The sequence below is a fragment of the Neopsephotus bourkii genome, unplaced genomic scaffold (assembly GCF_033783945.1).
Source record: "Neopsephotus bourkii isolate Nb327-2 ecotype Australia unplaced genomic scaffold, CSIRO-AGI_Nbou_v1 NB_1511, whole genome shotgun sequence".
Classification (NCBI taxonomy): Eukaryota; Metazoa; Chordata; class Aves; order Psittaciformes; family Psittacidae; genus Neopsephotus; species Neopsephotus bourkii.
The window spans coordinates 1,053,565-1,076,906 of record NW_026901987.1 but is presented as its reverse complement, the minus strand read 5'-3'; the positions used below and the strand labels follow the sequence as shown (position 1 = coordinate 1,076,906).

At 40.5% G+C, this 23,342-nt stretch overlaps 1 protein-coding gene across 2 annotated transcripts; it reads right to left on the bottom strand.

Annotated features, from left to right (window-relative positions):
* Positions 1-3,694: 3,694 nt before the first annotated feature.
* Positions 3,695-22,215, bottom strand: SPACA1 (sperm acrosome associated 1). Of its 2 annotated transcripts, XM_061369767.1 has the most exons (7): positions 21,653-22,212; positions 17,907-17,963; positions 11,979-12,080; positions 11,494-11,600; positions 10,850-10,988; positions 4,263-4,404; positions 3,695-3,989 (listed from the first exon to the last, which is right to left on the bottom strand). In XM_061369767.1, the coding sequence occupies exons 1-7, from the start codon at positions 21,786-21,788 to the stop codon at positions 3,899-3,901; spliced, it is 774 nt and encodes a 257-aa protein (XP_061225751.1). In that variant the 5' UTR covers positions 21,789-22,212; the 3' UTR covers positions 3,695-3,898. The 2 variants fall into 2 exon arrangements, with proteins under 2 accessions (XP_061225751.1, XP_061225752.1); XM_061369768.1 differs by lacking the exon at positions 17,907-17,963 and having other exon boundaries at positions 21,653-22,215.
* Positions 22,216-23,342: the final 1,127 nt, after the last annotated feature.

Here is a 23,342-nt window from a genome sequence, read left to right as displayed (position 1 = left end):
ATACATAAACGAAACTGCGCATACATCAAGACTTAAATAACTATATAAATGCATCCTAAATTTCCTGAGACAGATGGTGGATCATATATAGACAAGACATGCATTCCAAAAAGATTTTCTTTTAAGAAGAATAAGAAAGGGAAAATGAAAGAATAGTGAGGAAATGTTTAAAATACTATTAAATTAAAATAAACCCCACAAGATTATGCTGCATTATTAGACAATGCAAAGCAAATGAAAGCAAGGCATGACACAGTCATTTTGGGCCTGATTCAGGAAATTGCTTAAACACATGTATAAAGACATGTTAGTTCAGGACAGAATGTTAAGTACAGGCTTAAATTTAAGCATGTTGAGATTTTCACCTTTACTTTGGACCCTGTATTCTGGAATCAGCAGCTGGAGTAATGGGAGGAGATACTAAAAGCCCTCTGTACAGCAAGGGCGGGTGAAAAGGTCTCCTGCCAGACAAATCAAGTTTGGTGGCCCTCCAAGGTGTGGTGTAGGTCCTCTGAATGAGGGCAAATCTATGAGCTCCCAGGTCACTGGGATTTCTGTATGGATCCCTTCATAGAGAAGACTAGGAAGGTTGCCTAATCTTCATTGGCCAAAAGCACTTGCAGGCTCCCGAGATCAGGAAGATATTTTAATGTGACCTTTATGTCCCTTCTAGTTCTTCAGTGATTCTCCCCTCAGAAATGCATCCGATTCTCACTTAAATACCACTGGCTTAAATAGGAGTTGGGCACATGCCTAAGGTCTGTGAATAAGAATACTTCTGTACCTTGGGGTGATCAGTAAAGATAATGGTTTTCACTGCAGTCAGCAGGCAGAAGGAAATAGTAAATATAGACTTAAAACTGTCAAAAAAGAGGAAATCTTGCTGGGTTTCTTCATTAACTCACTACCAGAAAGTAACAGTGAAAGCACCCTTTACATTTCTCAGTCACTGCAGATAAAAGGAATTACATCAAGTAAAGTTATATATCCTAGATGACTAATACTTCTTGCCAGGAGTGTTCAAGCAGCTTATAGTATGGTCTTTCTCTCTTTAAAAAGACTTAGTTAAAACAATTACTTCTTGATGTCCTTTGTCTGTCATGGCTGTTCACACCGTTACCAAACTAATAAGTATATTGTTCCGATTATGGGATCAACAGTCAGGCAAGGTTGCCATGGATTGTACTAGGATAATGATTTTGCTATTCCTATGTGTTTTATACTGTATCTACTGCAAAAAGCAATTCATCCAAGTTTATATTTAGGGTGAGAGAGTGATAATAGAGTGGTTGTGTGATGGCTGCTTGGACAGAGTAATCTTAACTTCAGGAATTTCCTCACTTCTTGGAGTTTCTGCTTGAGACTTCAATAACAGAACAGCTTGTTTATCCTATCTGTTGAGCAGCAAGGCACTCTTCTGTACTTTATGATACAGTTTTTGCATCAGATTTTCTAGTGAATGTTTTTTCTATTTTGTAGGTAGCTTTAAGAGGTTATAAGAAAACAAAACCCAAACAAAAAGCAGAAGATAATCCTATTCTACAAAATACAAGCAAATAAAGAACAAAACCTCCTTGATCTACCCTAACCCCCCCCTCCCCCCCACCACTATGGACTAGTTCAGCTGTTTCTGAATTTCATTTTCTGAACCACTCTGCTTATGTATCTATTACTTTTTGCTGTATTTGCCAGCAGACTAGGGAAATTTAAACCCCTCAAAATATCAACCCAGGTAAGACTGGATGTTCTTTGCAAATGTTATTAGCATACAAACTGGTTGCATAATAGTACACCTTTGCATCATTATGGAAAAGAATACTCTAGTTTCCTCTTTCTCTCCTTCAGTTATGTTTCACATTAATTACAACACAAAAGCAAGAGTTCAGAATTCAATTGCAGAGCTGATGGCAGGGCTTCATATTTACCATACTTTCAGTGGACACATTTTCCTGAGTAATAACAACTGGATTTGGCCTGTTTTTAAGACCAGAATTCCAGGCCTAATCCCAGACTCCCCACAATACACTGTCTTCGATTGCATGGGGTAAAACAATTCCCTTGAACACATAAGATGGTTTTGCAAACTGCAGAATTTTTACTGTCTGCTTTTTCCTTCTCCATACATTTTCTTCTTAATATTGCAAGACTTTTAAGTTTGTCCACCTAATCATATAAAATGACAGAGCTAATGATACTGCTCCCAAAAATATTTCCTTTTTTAAAACAGATATTTTTATAGAATTAAGTGCACGTCATTTTTGAATAGGATGGTTTATTTGCAAAAACATAAATGATCTTTTCACTAAACAGCAAACAGTGATGTTATCTCTGAAAAATATGATAATGCTTTTTTAAGGATGTGCAGATGGTGCAGTTAGATAGAACATCTGCAGAACGGAGGATCTGAAGAGAACAGGAATTCTTTGAAAGGATGAGTTACTACCTCCAACCTATTTTATTTTTTTTTTTGCTATTCTTTTGCAATGTTCTTCACTGAAAATCATTCTCTACCCTCAAGAGCTCAATATTTGGCCTCTTTTCAGAGCTTCTACTACACTCAGGAGAAAATCTTTATAATAAAATCTATTAAACATCTTAATCAGTCCACAGTCCATTTTTCAACATGTCGTCAGGTTAGGATTTTTATTTGCATCAACAATGTTTACTTATACAAAGAGAAAGCACCTTTATAAACAAGATAGTCATTTAATGAAAGAGTGTTAGAGAAGGTCAGCAAGGATGGTCAGAGATATCATACAGTATCAGAACAACTAAGAATAACTAAGTAATCTCACCCTTTTCAGTCCAGAAAGAAAATAAGCAGGGAATATGTTAGAGGTCTAAAAGACAGTGCTTTTCAGGTAGAGGCCAGTGTGGATTGACAGCTCACTGCCTTTTCCAGAAGTAAGGTGTGACAAATGAAGCTAGCAGGAAGTGGCTTCAAGCTGGACAAAAGATGTGGTTGCGCTGTGGATCTCCCTGCTATAGGATCTTTTATGTGACAAAAGTTTACACAGATAAAAGGGGATGCTGAACAACGCCATGGGAAAGAAATCTATTCAAGATTTCTAACTGCTTAGAAATTGCACCTGGTTTAGAAAACCTGAAGATGTCTGGAATCTTTAGGAATAGATGTGAAAACATCCTACAGCCTTCTCTTGGTTTTGTTCTCTGCCCTAGCCATCCTTTTTTTTGCCCAGGGTTTTGATGAATCCTTGGTTTGACCTTATGGGGCTACTCTTCTGTTCACATATTTTGGTCCCCTTAATGGCAGAAATGTTATGTGTGCAAATGTGCAGGTAAAAATTTAATGAAAACGATGAAGCAATTATCTTCCCCTCCAATGATCTTCCTTACCGTTACACATCCTTCCATATGCCAAGAAGAAACTGGATTACAGTGATTACTGTGATGTGCTTGAAGATCATTGAAGAGCACTTCACAAAAAATAGTCTATGCCTAGCCTATATGCCTAGTTTAACCTAGTCTAGGTTAACATCTTCACAAAATAAAGGCGTGTTAAATGTATCATTTTCAACATCTTCACAAAAATCTGGCCCTGTTTCTCTAGTTCAGAAAAGTGCTCGTACCATTACACTACCTGGGGAATGGCATTCACCTTAAAATACAAATATTTTTACCCATTCCACTTATGGACCAATAATTCAAGACAGTGAATGAACTGTAAAAAGTATTTCTTAAAACCAGTATTTCAAACATATTTTAATCTTTGTATCATATTTCTACGCAATCAATACTTTTTTTTCTAATGTTCATTATGCAAGTGGCTCTGCCACTTTTTGCATTATGACTTTTGCAGATGGTAAGAACACTGTAGCTGCAGGTAGAGACTCTGATTCCTTGAAAGGCAACTCTGGACCTTGAGGGATGGGCCTATTTATTCCAGGTTATGCAGTGATCTTTTGTTGATCAGCTTCTCTTGGTTGTCTTGCCCAGATTTTGATTTCCAAGGAGATTTTACAACACCGCTGAAGTGGAAAAAAGAATTAAACAAAAACATACCTTTAAGCAGGCTTACATAAATTGCTCTGAATCATTCCCTTCCCATCCACAGTAGCTGTAACTAATTTACAAAGTACTTTTTTCCAGTCTCTAGAAGCTTGCTCCTGTTTTCTCTACTGGCAACACAAATATTAAACTACCAAGAAACTTAAAACAGTTCACCCAGGTCATGCTTGGCAGCAGTAATACCATGTTTTGACCAAAGAAAACATAAATCACATTGTATGCTGTCCACCTACCAGCGAAGAATCATAAAGATCACGGCAGAGAACACACCAACAGCCACAATGATTCCAATTACAAGGCAAAAGATCAGAATGACATCTGTCTCTTTCCTTGAGTCCCCTGTTTGCATTCTCTTTGGTTCTTCTGCTTGTATTTCTGAAGAAAAAAAAATACCTGGTCATTATTGTGTTCAAGTTTTCAAATGAATCAGGCATTTTATCTGATGGACAGGACTGAAAAAGAGCAGGTCTTGAGGCTTGACTATTTACTGACATCTCTCATGACCTTCATGCCTTTACTGTATCAGCAAAATTTAAAAGAGTAACATTTTATACCTTCTTTGTAAAGGCATATCTAAACAACAAAGATGCAAAGGAGATCATGGCATGTGGAGTGGGATACCTCTCACTTAACAGCTGTGAAACACAAAGAACTACAATACCTAAAGACAAGGAAAAAATTCTGGGAAAAGTATTTATTTGGTGCGTGTTACAAATGACAATGCAACAAAATTTTTGCCTTAAGAAATGCTTTAATCTAAGATTTCAAGATATGCCAAAAAAAGATGCTTGAATGATAAGGACAGAATTACCACAAGCTGTCTGCCACTTGAGGCAGGGTGACTTCTTTGTTCTGTGCCTGGTACCAGGTGCTCAGCCACCCAGGGCTGAGGCACCAAGGTAGCACTGTGCTACAGAAGAATTCTAACAACAGTAATTGCTGCAATAATAATGATAATAATGAAGCCAAAAGAGACTATGCTAACAAAAGACCAGATTCAAGGACTTAAGTGCTGCTTTTCATTTCCCTGTCTCTTCTTGGTTCTGCAAAGCCTTTAAAGCAAATAACCACTGAGTACGGAAAGGGCTTTTCTGCATGGCCCAGAAGCACAGAGTGAGGAGCAGCTGCAGGAAGCTGAGAAAAATGTAGCAAGGATATCTAGTAAAAATGCATGTTGTAATGCTGCAGCCTGTTCAACCATGTACCTAAGGAAACTTAGGGCCCTGACAATACTCAGGCAATTTCTCTAAGACCAGACATACCAGTTAGGAGACGACTCTAAACAATTTAAGAAGAGTGGAAACTGCTGAAAATGGTCAACAAACTTCCTCTGTTTGTTGTTTTAAACTGGGTAAAAAACACCTGGAAATCAAGCCCGACCAGCTTGTGCTGAAATTTAATTGACCTTATTTGTTCAGCCATATTCAACCAAATCAATGAACCATCAGACACCTACCCAGATCCCTCCAGCTTTGACAATTTTACACAAGCCAACACTAATTTTTCTTTCATTTTCCTTCATACAGTGTCTACAACTATAAGGTGCTACCTAATTGCTGACTGGTATGCAAAATTCATGTTCACACTGGTAGGAATTCTGTGTAGCAGAAAGACTGCAGGAAAACCATTTCTATTTCTGTTTCATTTCTACTTCTATATAAGGTCCTGTGCCACTGTCATCACTGTAGTATCTAAGCAACTCTCCCATTGCATCATTTGAGTTTCATCCTCCCGCATCACTGAATTTTCATCCTGATATTCTTAATTCACAGCTCATCTATAGGATTCTCCTGATCTTTTTGCAAGATACAGGAGAGGTAAGAATGGTCAACTGGCTGAGAATGTCATAGATAGCAGGTCTGAATACAGGCGTTTTCATATAGTGTAGAAATACCTGCTTTCAGGCTAACTCATTTCACTGACTGGACTGTGTCTTTTTAGAATTACATGCAGTTGCAGGGGATGGAGGTTAATGCAAATTATATTTGATTTTGCAATTTCATTAACGTAATATGTTTTCCCCTTGGCAAGATGTGAATTTGGAACTCTAAGAATACCTCTGTTCACAGGCTGCAGCAGAAGCCTGCTGAAGAGAAAATCAAGTTTTATGTTATCCACAGCTAATCTACTCAAATTCTCTTTTTAGTCATTCTTCCAATAGCAAGAACCAAAGCTGCCTAAGAGACAACCTGCTAATACAGAGGGGATGCCTTCCAAGTAAACACATGTGTTTAAAATGCAAGCAGCTTCCCAATAAGCTGGTTCACAATGAGCAAAGGCTGATTCACATCAGGTGCGCTTTTAAGCCCCCGACTGCACTCCTAAAATCCAGGCAATGCTCCAATTAGTCAGCTAGGCTTTTGACACAGCCAGAATGTGCCTTAAAAACATGTTCAGCTTCCAGCTAAGGTTACAAAGATGTTTTACACCACCTTTTTTTTTTTTTTCTTGAAAATCTACTTAGCTTAATGAAACTAGGAAGAACAATTCTTCATTGAAAGATGGGAAGCTTAGTTCAATGACTTTCAGCTTGAAGCCTACAGCCCACTATGGGTCTGTGTACGACTTCACTATAAAGAATGATGAAAAAAAAGCACCATCATATATATATTCCATGATTACATTGTAAAAAAATCCCTAGTATGTATGCACTCCCTGGCAGTGTTGAAGGCCAGGTTGGATGGGGCTTTGAGCAACCTGGTCTAGGGGGAGGTGTCCCTGCCCATGGCAGGGGGGTTGGAGATGGATGATTTTCAGGTCCCTTCCAACACAAACCATTCTATGATTCTGTGATTCTATGTACATCAAGAAAAGTGGAACAGCTACTTTTCAGCACCATTTCTATCCAAGGGAAACCCACTACTTCTGCCAGCAGCACTGTTCCTCTTCATCCTCCTCTTCCCCTGGGTTTTTCATGCGAGCTGGAGTTCCTCCTATATCATTTGACTGTCCATGTACAAGCAGACACTCAACCAATTTTTTATACAGTCCAGCAGCCAACAGGAGTTCTTTCCACCCGTTTTCAGATCCAGAAAGTATGTATCAGTTTGGCAGAAAGGAGTAAGATTGTGCCTCTGCAGACGCTAGTTTTTGGGTTGTTTTTTTTTTCTTAATATAATGGTGATGAGTAGCTTTTTTGTTTTCATTCTAGATTATCTATAAGCCTTTTTCTATGTAATAAAAATGGATGGATATATGCTAATGTGAGAGCAGAACTGCATACATACAGAGGAAATCTAGGCTTTTTATCTTGAGTACTGGGAGTCCCCATTTCATTTCTGTGCAAATGCACAGACAACCTGGCCATGCTGATTACTGTACTGCTGGTACAGCAATCCGTTACAGAGATGTGACTTTTCTGTCAAAAGGAAGATCTGGCTCTGAAGTCATCAGCAGGAAATTAAGAAAGATGGGAGCTAGAACGGCCTCTGAGACACAGAAATTCTATTGCCTCCATCTTCTCCACAGAAGCCCCACTAGTACACACCCCCAGCTGTCTCACTCATGAGAAGTGTGGAGCTTGGAGCACAGCTGGGATCTCAGCAAGTTCACACCCTCCGCATAGCATCTTAATGAGGATCCTTCTCTGCTCTTGCATTCCTCCCTTGCAGAGCCCTCCCTCCTCACAGGGCTATTATTAGTAAATATGAATAAACGGCCTTCGAGCTCTAGAGTCTTCACAAAACACTGAAAACCACAACAGGCATGAGTGTGAAACAACACCCCTCTGTGTTCCATGGTAGTGATTTAGTAAGAAGGACATATAGACATGTCAGTTATTAAAAGCTGGGATTTTCCTTGCAGAGATCCCAATAATTTTTGATGGAAATAAAATACTTTTCCCCCCCTCTGCAGTGTTTCTCTTGCTATAAAAGACAAAGAGAACCTGTAAGTCTGAACAGTTCTGAAACAAAAGGAAGAGCCAAATTACTAAAGACCACTTACACAAAAGGTCATTATGACTGTTTATCAGAAGGTCACCAAGAAGCATAGTGATCACTCGGTAAAGGAGGCATGAAGTTCTCCATGCATAATTTAAAATTAACTCATGCAAAATTTTGCCACATGGCAAATACACACAAATTCCTGTGAGGTTTTAGCTCCCCTTTTGCAACATTCCTTCCCTTCCTCCCACCTCACATGCCTCAAAATCTGAAGTGGAAAGTGTCATGCTATTTATTTTCAAGTGGTGGCTTTGCAGCTTGCAGATGTTGCTGCTGAATCTGGCCACTGCTGTTCACGTGGGCAAAACATCAGAGCACTGGAAAGAGGAGGAAGGATGAGACAAAAGCAAATGCCATTTGCCCCTTATCAGCTGCACTGATAATTTTTAGCTCTGCTGGCAACTTCAAAGATTCCTTGCTAGGAAAGTGCAAAGAGAAAAGGCCAGCCACAGAGCAAACGTCCACTTTCCCTGCCCCGTCCTGTAGCTCTGGCATGAAAAATGTATCTCTCTGGAGTAGTGAAAGGAGTGATTTATATGATACGAAAGACAAAATATACAAACTTAAGTTTATCAGCTTGAGTGAGGCAAAGAGATGGACAGAATCACTTCAGCTGGATTAAAAAAAAATAAATAAAGTAATTTAGGAGGTAACAGGGAGGACCTGCTCTTTCCTGACTAAAACTGATTTGTCCATTCAGCTGGTTCAGATACACCTCCCAAAACCTATACCTGTTGTACCAAGTGTCAGTGCCCACTGTGAAAAACAGCTGGGTTGCCCTGTGCCAGACATGTACGGTTCCATCTGGCTCCAACCCAGCCATCGGTGAGCCCACCACACACCCATCCTACCTGTGCTGACTAGAAATCTGTCCCTGGCTTTGGATGCTGGAAAAAACCCAGCTCAGTCTTGCAGATTACCCAAAAAAGGAGATTTTAGTCCTATGTCTGATTCTGATTTTGTGATTTCTGCCCTTGTTTACTTTTCAGCTTGGAGACCAGATAGATAGATGGCAGATGTTGTTCACTCAACAAAGTCTTAGATTTTCTGGAGTAGGTAGAAAAAACATTTTTCTTGACAGGGTTTATAAACTTGTCCCAGATTTCCCAACCCCCATTTCAAAAAGTCTTTTAATGAGGAACTAGAAAATGCAGCACTGTACCATGAGCAGAAACACTACCCCTTTTCAGGGTCTGAACAATACAGCATGCCATGCTTCCAGAGAACAGAGCAACTCTGCAAAATACCAGGCACCAGGCAAGAAACTCCACATACAAACACAAGCTGTTAGAAGGATCTTTCTTATTTCCTTCTGATCCTGTTGGAAAAGTAAATGAAGTCTGATCTGGCTAGGCTCTGACCATCCACAGGAAGCGAAACTTGATGTGTATGATGAAATTCCTGGCACATTTTCAACCAAAATTTCAACTGATAACTTCTTCTATGTGCCTAATTAAGAGTTAATAATTTCTGAAGTCCAGACAATGTCACACCTGGGGAAGAAAAGCCCAGAAACTCATTTGGGCATCTACAGACACCTCTGTGCAAAGCCATAGGACACTGATCTAGCAGAAAGCAGCATGAACCGTTCCTTTCATACTCAAAAAACCTTAGAGCTTGTTTTTCTCAGACTTCTGTACAGTTGTAAATGTTTTTTGAATCAACAAATCTCAACCCCTGTTAGAAGTTCTCGGTGGGTATGTCTATTGGGCGGGTTTCGTCTGACCACTTTTCACCAAGACCATGCAGTCACAGTTTAAACACAAGTGTGTGAGTCCTCCCATTGATGACTCACCGGGCTCAAATCAATGGGACCATTTGCATGCTTAAACCTAAAACAGATTATATGCTCTGCTAATTCAGATCTCAAAAAGGAAGTTTCCTCTGTGCAAAAAAAAGGAATGTACAGACTGAATATTGGGAGAAGGAAAAAGAAAAAAAGCTTTGGGTGTTTTGTGACTGCCAGATGGATCTGGAAAATGAACTAACAAATTCCAATTACTGCAATGGCAGAAATTACTTCAACACAGATACAGGAACTAGCTTATCTTACTAAAGAGAGAGGGAAAAAAAAAGCAGGATTCCCAGACAGACAGTTTTACCTAGGTAAACAACATGGAGAAACACAGGGAGGGGTATCCCCAAGGATGTTTTTCTTCCTAGTCTGCCATAATTTTGCATAAGACCTGAATTTACATTATTTCAGGAAAAAATACCAAACCAACAGCACTTTTCATGTGCAAGGCACTTTCACATTTTCTCTGACTAGGTAAGATGAAGTGGCTAGTCTCATGATTTGAGAAAATCAGCACACTGCTACCTTTCCTGATGAAGTCAGTAAAAATACCATTAGCAGAGGATGCGAGAAAGATAGTACTGGCAAACTGTCTTATGATGTGTTCTTTTTAATATTAAACTTTGCTAAATCCATTGTGTATAAGCAAAATCCAGACAGTCACTAAAAGATGAACCCAAAAAGTTGTTTTCCTGCTTCAGTATTGAAGCGGAAAGGAGACTTAACTGCAGAACCTGTGCTGCTGGTGCTGTGTGGCTTAGTGATGCAAAAATAAGTCTATGTTGACCAACCTGGGCGCAGTAAAAAATAAACAGGTAATAGGAAACCCTCCTTATTTTAGCATGAATTTTTAGAAAGGATGAAGGAAACAGTCCTACCACAAGGAACCTCTTCTTTCCCATTCTGTCATTTTCTTTTATATGTCCCTTTTATTGGCATGCATTTCATGACAGTCATTACCACAGCACACAGACTCCTGCCCATATACTACTGGTGACATGCAATATTACAAAGATTGAGCACTACATGAAAAACACAAGGCCATCTCACTAGAAGGCAGTAAGCATCTCTATGAGCTTACCAGTTTTTGCGTGGACTGTGTATTTTACAGAAGCGACAATACTTCCTTGTTTTCTTCGAGTTTCACATTGGTAAGTAACCGACTGGTTACCTCTGCAAACTTCCATAATAGATGTATCACTGGGAAGAGTGTGTGCTGTCTGTCAATATATAAAAGAAAAACAAACAAATAAATAAATTTTAAAAAGCATGTATTTTTTCATATAGATCTGCAAAGATGAATTGCACAGAAAAGTGCATATTTACTCCAATGCTTTTCAACCTGTCAGGACCTCTTGGCTGTGGGAAAATTTCTCCCATTTCTGCAGCATCTCCTACTTGAACAACTGGGAGGAGCAACGTGGTTGCGACTTGATGACATGTATGCAGTCACCAGTCACTATGCCTCATTTTTCTGAAATAACAGTAAATATTACTCTCTAAAATTATTGTTTCTCTCACATAATCAGGAAACTGAAGCTGCATAAAAGAGCAAAACCATGTAAGTCCTTGTATTACAAACTCACCAGTGAGAAATCAGGGCTATTTTGCATTATGCCAGCAAAAGAAATAATCTGCCTAGAAGTCTGTAGAATTCAAAAGGACCATGTGGTAAGTACGTGTGGTATTCATTTTTTCTGCACAAAGTAGGGTTCAATTACTCACCTGGCTTTGAATTAACTTCTTCCAAGTGTATTTAAATCGATTTTTAGGAGGTATATAAATACAAGGCATCTTCACGCACTCAGGGCCCTTAGGAATTGGTATTCCCCCTGTTGGAGGAATTTTTAATAGGTATGTTATCAACTCTATGAAACACTTCAGTATAGATCATAAAATCTGTAACTCTTCAAACCAAAAAATGTTACTTGGAAATTATCCCTTCCCTTAAAATTACTGAAAATACTTTTTACTTTTTCTAATGTCTGGAACAAATCACAGCAGACAAACAGTATTTTAAAGGGACTTGAAATCAAGTGCACATCAGTATGGAAACAAGATCTGAAATGTTAGTGGATTGTTTAACAGGGTAATTGGAGAGTGGAATGCAATCACTTCATTCCACTTCCACTGCACTAACAGAGAATAAGGATGTTTCCTTTGAATCAACTTATTTGCTCTAGATTACTGTATCACAGCGTTGCACTTACATCCACAGTCTACCGGCCCCTCGCATTCCTCCACACCGATAATACATTTTGTTTCAGCCGCAGGGCATCCACTGGTTAACAGAACTTCTCGAATGCCAATCCCTTTGAGGGGAAAAAATATAATCTTTCAGCCTGCATTTCTTTATTTCCTTCATACTCTGTTTTTGCTTTCTCCTTCTTTATCCTGGATGTTAATATGATGTATCTACCAGATACCAGGCAAAACAGATCTTCTCAGAGTGCCTGCTAAAGCTATCCTGTATTGGTATCTAAGATATCAAGACAACTACTTCTGTCAGGCTCTGGACCCTAGGGAGCTGAGACAGATTCTTAGAATCATCATGTGTCAGAACAAGAACTGAACTTTTTTCTACACAAAAGGAATTTGAAAAGAAACTGATATATGTTCTGCAAAACAGTTAATTCACTTTAAATATCATTCAGGCTCCTGGCCTTTAAATGCTCAAATAAGATAGCACAGAGAATACTGTACAGACTGCCAACTCAGTTTCCAGTCTTGTGACTGTCTGGGCATCTTCAACGCCCATCAGGGTCAACAGAAACTGAAGGTACAAAAAACCTCCTGGCAGTGGGACTGGGGAAAGTTACCTAACAGTGACCACCAGCGAGTGACACAGGAATATACAACCAACAGCCTCCAAAAGTAAGCCTCCCTGGGAAGCTGGTGGTCAATAACATAGGGCTTCTCAGGAGAAATGGGTGAAATCAAGTGCTGACCACCAGGGCTCCACCTGCAACATGGGGAGTCCTACTGAAGACAAAGAACAGGAGGCAATCTATCACAAATGTGTAAAGTTAAGGGAATTCCTACACAATGTTCAAGGAAGCAAAAAAATGTTCGCTCTCCCTATCAGGATTTCAATGGGAACATCCCCATTTTGACAATTACAACAAATTCAAAACAAGTGCTATAATTGTTTTTGCCAAACTGTGTGTACACAGTTCATTGGAATGACATAGCTTGTGGAGGAGGCAGGAATAATATGTTTAGGCCCAGTAAACACTGAAGGTTTTGCCATTTTTCCAGAACCAATTTGTTTACTAATAGGCATGGGAAAAAGGAGAGTTAAACTCTTTGCAGTAGAAAAATAAATAGGAAATAGGTTGGAACATTGCATTTATGTTGCATCTGCCTTCCTTAAATGTGTATAATACAAACCAGTGGATTTCAGAATGTTTCAGAGATGTCATGTAATTCGTGAAAGAGAACATGAAGTGACAGAGGGAGACACCACCACTTACTGAATATGACACAGAATGAGGATCGTTCTCCTCTCCAGAGAATGTCTCATCTCGTGGATGCAGAGACAGAAGGTGTAAATAGCAGTGAACTGACACTTTTATTAAAGGCATTCCTCTTTGTTCAGTGCCATGTAGTTTTTTTAGCTAACAAAAAAGACAGGAAACCTATGAAAAGCCAAAAGGCTGGCTTGATAAAATCTGGCTGCTGGGCTAACGTCATTCATCAGGAAAAATCTCAGCATGCTTTATCTATGAGAACATTATAATGTGGGAAATTAGTTATACTCAAAGGGTTGATGAAAAAAAGCTTTTAATTAGATCTGCAAGTTCACTTGGTACTCCTCTGCCTCTTCCTTTTGTACAGTTTTTTCTTTCATTCTCATGTTTCCTTTCCCTACCTCTTTTTAGTACCTGCCAATACTGATGAAATTAATCTACTGAGATGCTCTAACAAATGAAGTCTTAACTTCAACAAGTCATACAAGTTAACCTAACAGGAAACTGGCCACAATGCAGTTAAATAAATTACCTAAATGAAATTCACCCTAGAAGAAATTTAAATTAATATACTGGGGAAGGGGTGGCAAAGAGGGATGACCCACAAAGCACTGAATACTTAGGAATACAAAAATACCAGTTATGAGGGAAAATAAGAGGTGAGAGTAACCAAAACAATTGGATTACAAAGAGACTAAGGCAAAACTGAGACAAGTATGACAAGACATCATTAACATATGCTTTAATTATGTTTCAATGCCTCAATAAACCTGGACTATGACTAGAGGAGCAATGGATCTGAGCCACAGGATTACTGGGAAAAAAATAATGAAATTGAGTCAGTTCAGAAAGCAAGAAATATAAACAGCTACATAGATGAATCTAAGGAATAAGAAGGACCAAAGGTGACAAAAGGTTATAGCTTTACTGGAAGAACCAAGAAGCTTCCTTTCAGTCTTTCAACAGACAAACACAGACTCACAGAATCACAGAATGATTAGGGTTGGAAGATCAACTAGACCAACTCCCTTGCCACAGGCCATTGCCCCCTTTCCTGTCACTATATGCCCTTGTAAAAAAGTCCCTCTCCAGATTTCTTGTAGGCCCCCTTTAGGTACTGGAAAGCTGCTCTAAGGTCTCACTGGCATCTTCTCCAAGCTGAAGAAGCCCAATTCTCTCAGCCCATAGGACACGTGCTTCATCCCTCTGAGCATCTTCAAGTCCCTCTTCCAGACACACTCAAGCAGATCCACATCCCTCTTGGTTTGGGGGCCCGAGAGCTGAACACATTACTCCAGGTTGGGTCTCACGAGAGCAAAGTGGCAGGATTACCTACCTCGACCTGCTGGTCATGTTCCTTTTGATGCAGGCCAGAGTATGGTTGGTTTCTGGGCTGCAAGTGCATATTGCCAGGTTATGTTGAGCTTCTTGTCATCCAGCACCCCCAAGTCCTTCTCTTCAGGGCTGCTCTCAATCCATTTTCTACCCAGCCTGTACTGTTGCTTGCAATTGCCCTGACCCATATGCAGCACCTTGCACTTGCCCTTTTTGAACTTTGTGAGGTTCTCATAAGCCCACTTCTCAAGCCTGGTAAGATCCCTCTGGATGACATCCCTTCCCTCCAGTGTGTCAGCAGCACCACATAGCTTGAGTGTCATCAACAAACTTGTAGGGGGTGAACTCAATCCGACTGTGCATATTGCCAATGTTAAACAGCACCAATACCAACCCTGAGAAATGCCACTTGTCACTGGTATCCACTTGGACACCAAGTTCTTGAACACAACTCTTGTGTTACCATCCCGACAATTCGTTATCTACTGGGTGTTCCCTCCATCATATTCATGTGTCTCCAGTTTAGAGACAAGGATGCTGTGCAGGGCAGTGTCATATGCTTTGCACAAGTCCAGGTAAATGATGTCAGTCACTCTTCCCTTATCCACCAGCACTGTAACACCATTTCAGAAGGCCACCAAATCTGTCAGGCATAGTTTTCAGAAGGATCTGGTGCATGATCATGCTGGGCACTGAGGTGAGACTGACTGGCCCATCTTCCTTTTTTCCCTTTTTAAACATGGGGATTATGTTTCCCCTTTTCCAGTCAGCAGGAATGTCCCAAGACTGCCATGACTGCACAAATATTATTTACAGTGGTTTACCCACTTCATCTGCCAGTTTCCTCAGGACCTACAGATGCACCTCATCAGGTCCCATGGACTTGTGCACCTTCATATTCCTTAGATGTTCTCAAACCTGATCTTCTACAATGGGCAGTTCTTCTCCCAGTCCCTGCCTTTGCCTTCTGAGACATGGGTGGTATAGCTGGAGCTATTGGTGAAGACAAGGCAAAAAAGTCATTGAGTACCTCGATGTTCTCCATATCCTGGGTAACGAGGTCTCCTATTTCCTTCCAGAGAGAAGACACACATTTTCCCTAGTCTTCCTTTTATCATCAGTGTATGTAGATAAGCTTTTCTCATTGCCTTGAATGTCTCTGGCCAGATTTAATTATATCAGGGATTTAGTTTTCCTAACCTTATCCCTGGATGCTCTGACAATTTCTCTGTATTCCTCCGAGGCTACCTGTCCTTGCTTCCATCCACTATAGGCTTCCTTTTTGTGTCTAAGTTTGTCCAGCAGTTTCTTTTTCACCCATGCAGGCCTTCTGACATTCTTGCCTGATGTCCTCTTTGTCAGGATGCATCACTCCTGATCTTGGAGAAGGCAATCCTTCATTTTTTTATTATTTTTTTAAATGTAATATTTATTATATTAACCAGCTTTCTTTTACCCCTCTGCTGTCCAGGGCTTCATCCCATTGTAGTCTGCTAAGCAGATCCCTCAAAAGGACAAAGTCTGTTTTCCTGAATTCCAGGGTAAACATGCCATGCATTGAACAGCCCAGACTGGAATGAATGCTACAAACATGATCTGAACTCCAGATACTAGATGATGCCAGATATGAGATGATGCCTTTTCTAGTAAAGCCTCCCTTTTCTCATTCTTCAGTAAGACTATAGGGGTTAAACATTTTCTCTTGGGTCTGGCTGGGACAGAATTAACTTTCCCTGTAGCCCTCATAGTGCTGTGCTTTGTATTTGTAGCTGCAATAGTGTGGATAACACACTGATGTTTTGGCTACTGCTAATCAGTGCTCTCACAGCATCAAGGATCAAGGCTGTTTCTTCACACACACCCTCCAAAGATCAGTAGGCTGTGAGTGGGCTAGAGGCTGGAAGGGGACATAGCTGGGACAGCTGCTCCAAACTAACCAAAGGGATATTCTGTACCATATTACATCTTGCACAGCAACAAACCTATGGGGGAGGGGAGCAGGGGGAGGGTGAGCACTTTTGTTAAGGCATTTTTCTTCTGAAGCAACTGTTGTAGATACTGGGGCCCTACTTCAGTTTCCAGAAAGTGCCTGGACATCATCTGATGATGCAAAGTAGAGAGAATAATTTCGTTTGCTTGTTTCCTTTGCTTCTGTGCACAGCCTTTGCTTTTCTTTATTAACTGCCTTTATCTCAACACATGTTTTTTTCATCTTCCGTGTCCCACTAAGGAGGGAACTGATAGAGTGGCTGGTGGCATCCAGCCAAGGCTGACCCACCACAACATTAATTCTGATGGACCCAAGATAAAACTGAGACAAAATTTAGTGAAAATCCCTGGAAATATGCAACATTTGAGACATCTGCTAGAGGGATGGACCATAAGGAACAATTTCTTGATATCCAAAATGTGCGCATCAGAGCAAGTGAGGTTAAGTGTATTGGTATACACATACAACATCAGTATACGGAACATACACGCAGATTTGAAATTATGAACTGAAGAAAGAGAAATATTAAAGCACAAAGAAGAAAAAAAAAATCTCATAAACCCATAACATCCTAAGATGTAAAATAGGATGGAATCAAGGAAGTTCTATCATTGGAAATATGAAAAAGTGACTTGAAAAAATAACAAGGCATAGTCTAGAAAACATCAGATTGATGAGGAAGTTTTTACTCTCCTCTTTCTTTTTTTCTGTGGTCTTATGAGAAGCTGAATTTGTTCATGAAAAAAAAAATTAATAGCATTTCTGATTCAAGGCTGCTTCCTAAGTGATATAATTACCACCTCACAGCAGTTTCTATCATCGCCCCAAACAGAGAGATGTCTTCTTAAGGCTCATCTCATTTTTCCTTTCTCCCTTCCTACTCCAGAATGACACCTCTCCTCTCCACTGCACAATTTATAAATTGTATAAATGCAGAATACAGAACAGGCTACTGCAGGCAAGCAATTTTTTGGCAATATTGTATGTGGGAAGACATCTGTGAGAAGCATCAGAAGATCTTTCATCTTCTGAACATCTCACAGATGTTCACAAATAGCGAAAATTGTTACTTTGGGGAAGGCAGCTCATGTGCCAACAAACGTTGAGAACTGGTTTAAAATAGGAGCTTGCAGGCTGTGAAATTAATAAAACAACAGATCTGACCTAAACTCCTAATGACAATCAGCCTGATTGTTTTTGTTAATTATAGTTATTGGCAACTGAAATCAATGAGAGGTGAATGAGGGCAAGCAAATTACAACTGCTAAGTTGCTACAGTTAGCACTTTTTTTCCCCCAAAAAACAGATGACAATATGTTTTATTCATCTGCTTTCCTACTTACCACACGTAACTGTGCATTCTCCATATTCTATTTTCGAGGACTCAGTGTCACGCAGACCTGAACACAAAGACTAAAGTTATATCTTTAATATAATGACAGGGTGGAAATACCCACTTAACAGCAACCTCGCTCCTTTATATCTTTACTACTTTTTAGTTGAAATGTCAAATTTGCCAACATTTTTGCTTTCATTAACCAGACCAGAAAAACAAGACATTTATGGAAAAAATATCGTAAAATCCAGTGTGAACAGCATTCATGTTTAAACCTTTAGGCAATTCTTTAGAAAGTGTCGTTTTCTTCTAAACCAGCCCATGATGTTAAATTAGCCTACTGAATGCTCTGGGAAGGGCAGTGTCTAGATTCTATGCAAATTATAGTTCTTCCCTGAAAGGAGTTAAGTAAAATTTTCATTAAACAATATTCAGTTAACTCATTTCCTTGTTTGTTCTTTCTGGCTAATGTACGCCTTCCCACATAATTTTCTCCCCACCACACTTCAAGGTCAGGTTTAGACAGCCAGATCCAAGATGAGTCAACCAGGTACAGTATTTTAATGAAGTACTGGGGTTTTAATCACTGTGATGTGTTCCTTCCATTTTTAATGGTACTTTGAGGTTACAGAATGGGTTTCACAGAATGTACAAAAGCAAAAGGTTCTCATCTCCATCTGGGTTTCAAATCTGGATTATATGTTTTATTCCTAATAGGAGGCAAGTTGAATGTTTGTTTATAAGGATACTGAAATACAGTAACTGTTGCATAGAGAAACTAACTTAGTGAAGCTCCTTTGGAAATTATCCACTAAATAAGCAAGAGGTCTTTTCAATTTTTCCAAATACAAAGTCACTATGACTGTTTTCATGAGTCTACACTGCCAATCCTGCCTACTCAGATTATTTTTTCTGATAACAAGTACTTACCAATGTAAAGTTTGCTTTCACTGTCTCTCAGTTTTTTATGTTCCAGATTTATGTTTACAAAATGTTATTTCTGTGCAGCAATGAAAGTTTATATGCAAGTTTATATATCACTTCTTGCTACTAAATCTCTAAGTAACATTTTTCACACACTATCCAAAACTTTCAGTTTCTTAGGTTGAAAGGAACAGATTCATTTCTCTTGCAGTTAGTGATATACAAACATAAAACCTTTATTCCTCCATTGCAAAGGATTTACACTACAGCAGCATGCTTCATTCTCCACAATGATACACTGATACTGAACTCTTTTTCCCAACATTATAAATGAACCATCAAAATCTCATTCTTCTGTTATCTCTAACTGTCTCTATGGTTTTGACATTTATTTCAGCATATAAGCTGTGCCCGTCAGAACAGTCTTCTAGCGTATGCACAACAATCCTTAAACGGTAGCTATCCAGTTGAATGATAAGGAATCCAACCTTAGCCAAAACATAAGGGAAAAAAATGGTAAGATTAAAATCCTATGAAAACAAAGACAATCTTTAAAACAGCCAGTGTATTCTCAAACTCTACCTCTCATGAGCCATAACAAGTACCGACTTCTTTAGAGGCTGGTCCCCACCATGGACATCCTGTCATGTTTTCCTTAGCTTCTTTTAAATTAATGGGTCAGTCATTCACAGTCTTGTCTAACAATAACTACCTCAGCACAGCAGAGGAGGAGTAGGAGAACTTAAGGATCCTGTCTACAGTTTAAACACAGTCCTGTTTAAAAACAGCTGTTTTCAACTTCGTGCAACATGAGTTGTGCTTGCTTGCTTGCACAGAATAAACTTAAACATGCACAAATTAATGGGAGGGATGGGTAGGACAGCTTCAGGTGATGTAAATTCCCAAATCAGTAGACATCTGACAATTCATATCAGCCCAAAACCTCTACCCTGAAAGTATTACTGTAATTCAATTTTGAGATGACAAGCTGAGTGTAGCCACCGCAGGGTGTCATTGTAACTGAAAGGAGAAGCTGCCACTTCCCATTCAGACACAAATTAAAAAAAAAAAAAAAAAACCAAACAAACAAACAAGAAAAAGATTTAGAAACAAGAAGTGACACAGAACTGCAGATGTTACTAATGGAAGGTTGAGAGGCCTTGCTAACCAGTGAAAGCAAACTTCTCCTAATTATAGGTGAAGTTATCAACCACGATACCCTGTCAGGATGCTTCTGGCTTCAGCAGCAGCTCAAAGAACAACATGGCTTTCCTGTCAGAGATTCATAATGATGAACCAACTACAGCTCTAAATAAAAAGATACTGTATTTTCTGAGGAGTATTACTCCACATAAACCTTTAAACATATCTAAACACTAAAAGCTGATTGGTTCTAAATTAACACATTAATCAGGAATCTTCAATCCTGACTTCTGATTTAATGAAATTAAAAATAATTTTAAGCAAAGCAACAAGAAGAAACTTTAAGGGAAACAAGATCAGATTCATCGATCACCCCCTGCTTAACATAACACTTTTTATAAAAATGATATGAACCTTCCATGCCAACATGACAATACAAAGTTTTGTATTGCTTCCTTACTTGCATTTCCTCCATACATTTCAAATGAACCAAAATGTTGAGAAACCACCTGGTATGAAACTACAGATCTTTCTACTTATATAAGATGGCTGGCTCCAGTTGCATCAGGTTCAGATAAAAATACAGTGTCAGCCTTATGCAAAAAGAATTATGTATTTAAGCTTCCATTAACATTAATAGGAGTTATATATGTAAATCCCACACATGCTGAGATAAGAATGTGCTAAGGAACTGCATTTACATTCCTGTCAGGGGGCTGCAATTAGTACCAGTGCAGCAAAGGCAGCCTGTATTCCTCTCTACATTTGGAAGCCTACGTAGAACAGAAATCTTTGCCATTATACACCATTTTAATTCCAAGCCACATCATAGCGCACGTGCAGAATATTTTGATAAACACTTAAAAAGCCCAGAGAAGTTCTACTAGAAATGTCAACAGGGAGCACTCAGAGTCATGGTGGTGAACCCACAGGGAACTCACTCAGGCCTCAATTGGGCATCTCATTCTTGACAAGTGATGCAGGTTGAGTACTTAAGGGATCCCTAAGGTCAGAGTGCATTGGGGAGCAGGAGCAGCACTGTTCAATCCCCAAAGTGACACCACAAGGGGCAGCTAAGGGGACACAGGTTTCCCAGGTCGAAAACTTTCCATGTGCAACTGGCTTTGCACTTGACAACCCATCAGCTGTGAACCTGTTTGGTTCGCTGCTTGACAACAGCACACAAAAAAGGGGTTTGCATGTATCCAACTCTTTGTAGCCCCCAGTTTGGCTGCGAGCAGATTGCTTTCCCTGTCTCCCCAGCTTTGGGAGGGTCCCTGCGATGCTGCATGGCTTAATAAAGCATAGAATACACTCCGACACCTTCCCACTGCCTGCAGATGACACTGAGGAGAGTGCATTACATCACGGCCATGATTCAGCCTTGCTCAGTAAGCACGACTCCAGGCAGTCTCTCAAATATGTGCTCTTCCACACGACACCTGGTCTCCCTGCACCCCGGCCAGCACCCACTGCCTCCAGAGAGGGAAGCCGGGCGGGAAAGGGAAAACTCCACTCGGCGAGAGTGGGAATCACCAGATCTACGGGAGAAGACCTAGAGGCAGGCGGGCTGAGGGGAGATAGGGTCCCGACACCTCTCGGGAAGGCGCGGCCAGGGCCGGAATTATCGAGGACGCTTGGCTCCCGGGCACGCCAGGGCGCCCACAGCGCCCGCGGCTACCTCACCCCGGCTGGCGTCCCCGCTCGGGGCCTCCGTCGGCTCTGCGCTGGTACCGTTCCCGCTGCCCGCCGCCAGCGAGGCCAGGAGCAGAAGCACGAGCGAGGCCAGGAGCCCCGCCGCGCCGCCCGCTCCCAGCTCCATGCCGCCGCGCTCCCTGCCTGCCGCGCCGCCTGGCAACCGCAGCCGCGTCACAGAGGGCCCAGCTCCGGGCCTGGCGGGGGTTCTGCCCTGCCTCCGAACTGCCGTGCTCGCCCTGAGCTGGCTGGTCCGGGAGCCCTGAGGTCATAGGTGGAAGCTGGCAAGCGGAGTGAGAGCAGTTTGCAGCCGCTTCATTTGCTGCCACTCGTGAGGGACAGCAAGACTGAGTTTCTAATAAAATGGATGGCAAACTTTGAGGTACCCAAAGGATCAGACTGGCTCTTAAAGACAGTGCTGAATAATAGCGTTTATGGTTGCAACTGAAGCATCTAGTTCTTCTCCAGAGTCCAAAAAAGGTGACCCCCCTTCTTAAAAGTACTACCCTAGATTTTCCACAGGACCTTGCAACCCCCAGTTTCCCAAAGCCCTGTGCAGAGGGGGTCTCTGCAAGCCAAATAAATGAACACACATTCAGGAAACTGCCAATCATGTGTATGATGGGTTCATTGGACAGCCCTTCTGGTTGTGAGTGGGATGCCAGGCCAGCAGGTTAAGAATAAAATTAGAGCCTGTTTGCAATAACCATCCCCACTACCCAAAGCCAGTGTTTGCAGGTGATGCTCCCACATTTTAAGAGAATCCACGTCATCATCTTTACTTTGATCATCAGAAGGCACCTACAGATGTCCCAAGCTATCTGGGCGAGAACTTCCTCCTCAGTCAGTGTGACTTCCATCAGCAGTTGCACTTCCCCAGAATAAAGAAGCACAGCCAACGGAATTGCTTTGTGAGGGCAGAGCTGGACCTGAGCTCTGTGAAATTTGCTTTCATGAGAGTTGAAAACGAACAGAGCTTCCCTGCATTTGAGACTACCTGCGTATCTTACCTGTTTGACTTACTCTTTCCTAGTAATTTCTTCCCCAGACACCTTCTCTCACATGTGCAACAGGAAGAAAATTCCTGGAGCTGATCAAGCTACTTCCCTAAAGGCTAAAGGAGAGATTATTACTTTTATGAAATACTTGCGAGGGTCTCAGATGCTGATGGCAGAGAAAGCTGGAGAAGTGGGAAGGTACTATTTAAAGTACTATTTGATGGGTAATGAACCATCATCTCTTCAATAAGGTTCATGATGCTGTCAAAACTATAATTATATCTTTATTAATAATAGCTGCCATTTTGGGTCCCATCTTGACGACCCAAAGTCATCTATAACTAAGAAAAAATATATATTGAATAAAACCAGATGTCTCTAGGGAAGGGAGGAAGATTGAACTAATAGGTTACATCCAACTGTGCATTCTAGTTTTTCCTTCATTGAGATATTTTCAACATGCTTTCCTATCTATCTGTATGCATGTGTAAAATGCAACTATATATACACACAGATGCACGTATATTCTGTGGCTGCTTGTGATGGGATGCAGTTACCATGAAGGAAAGATTAATAGTTTCCAGGAACAGCAGGGCTACATCACTAGAGGAAATAAGTCCTTACTGTTTCCACAGAATAAGCAGGAACTCTGCTTTTTAGTCTGGGACCTAGTAAATGTCTGG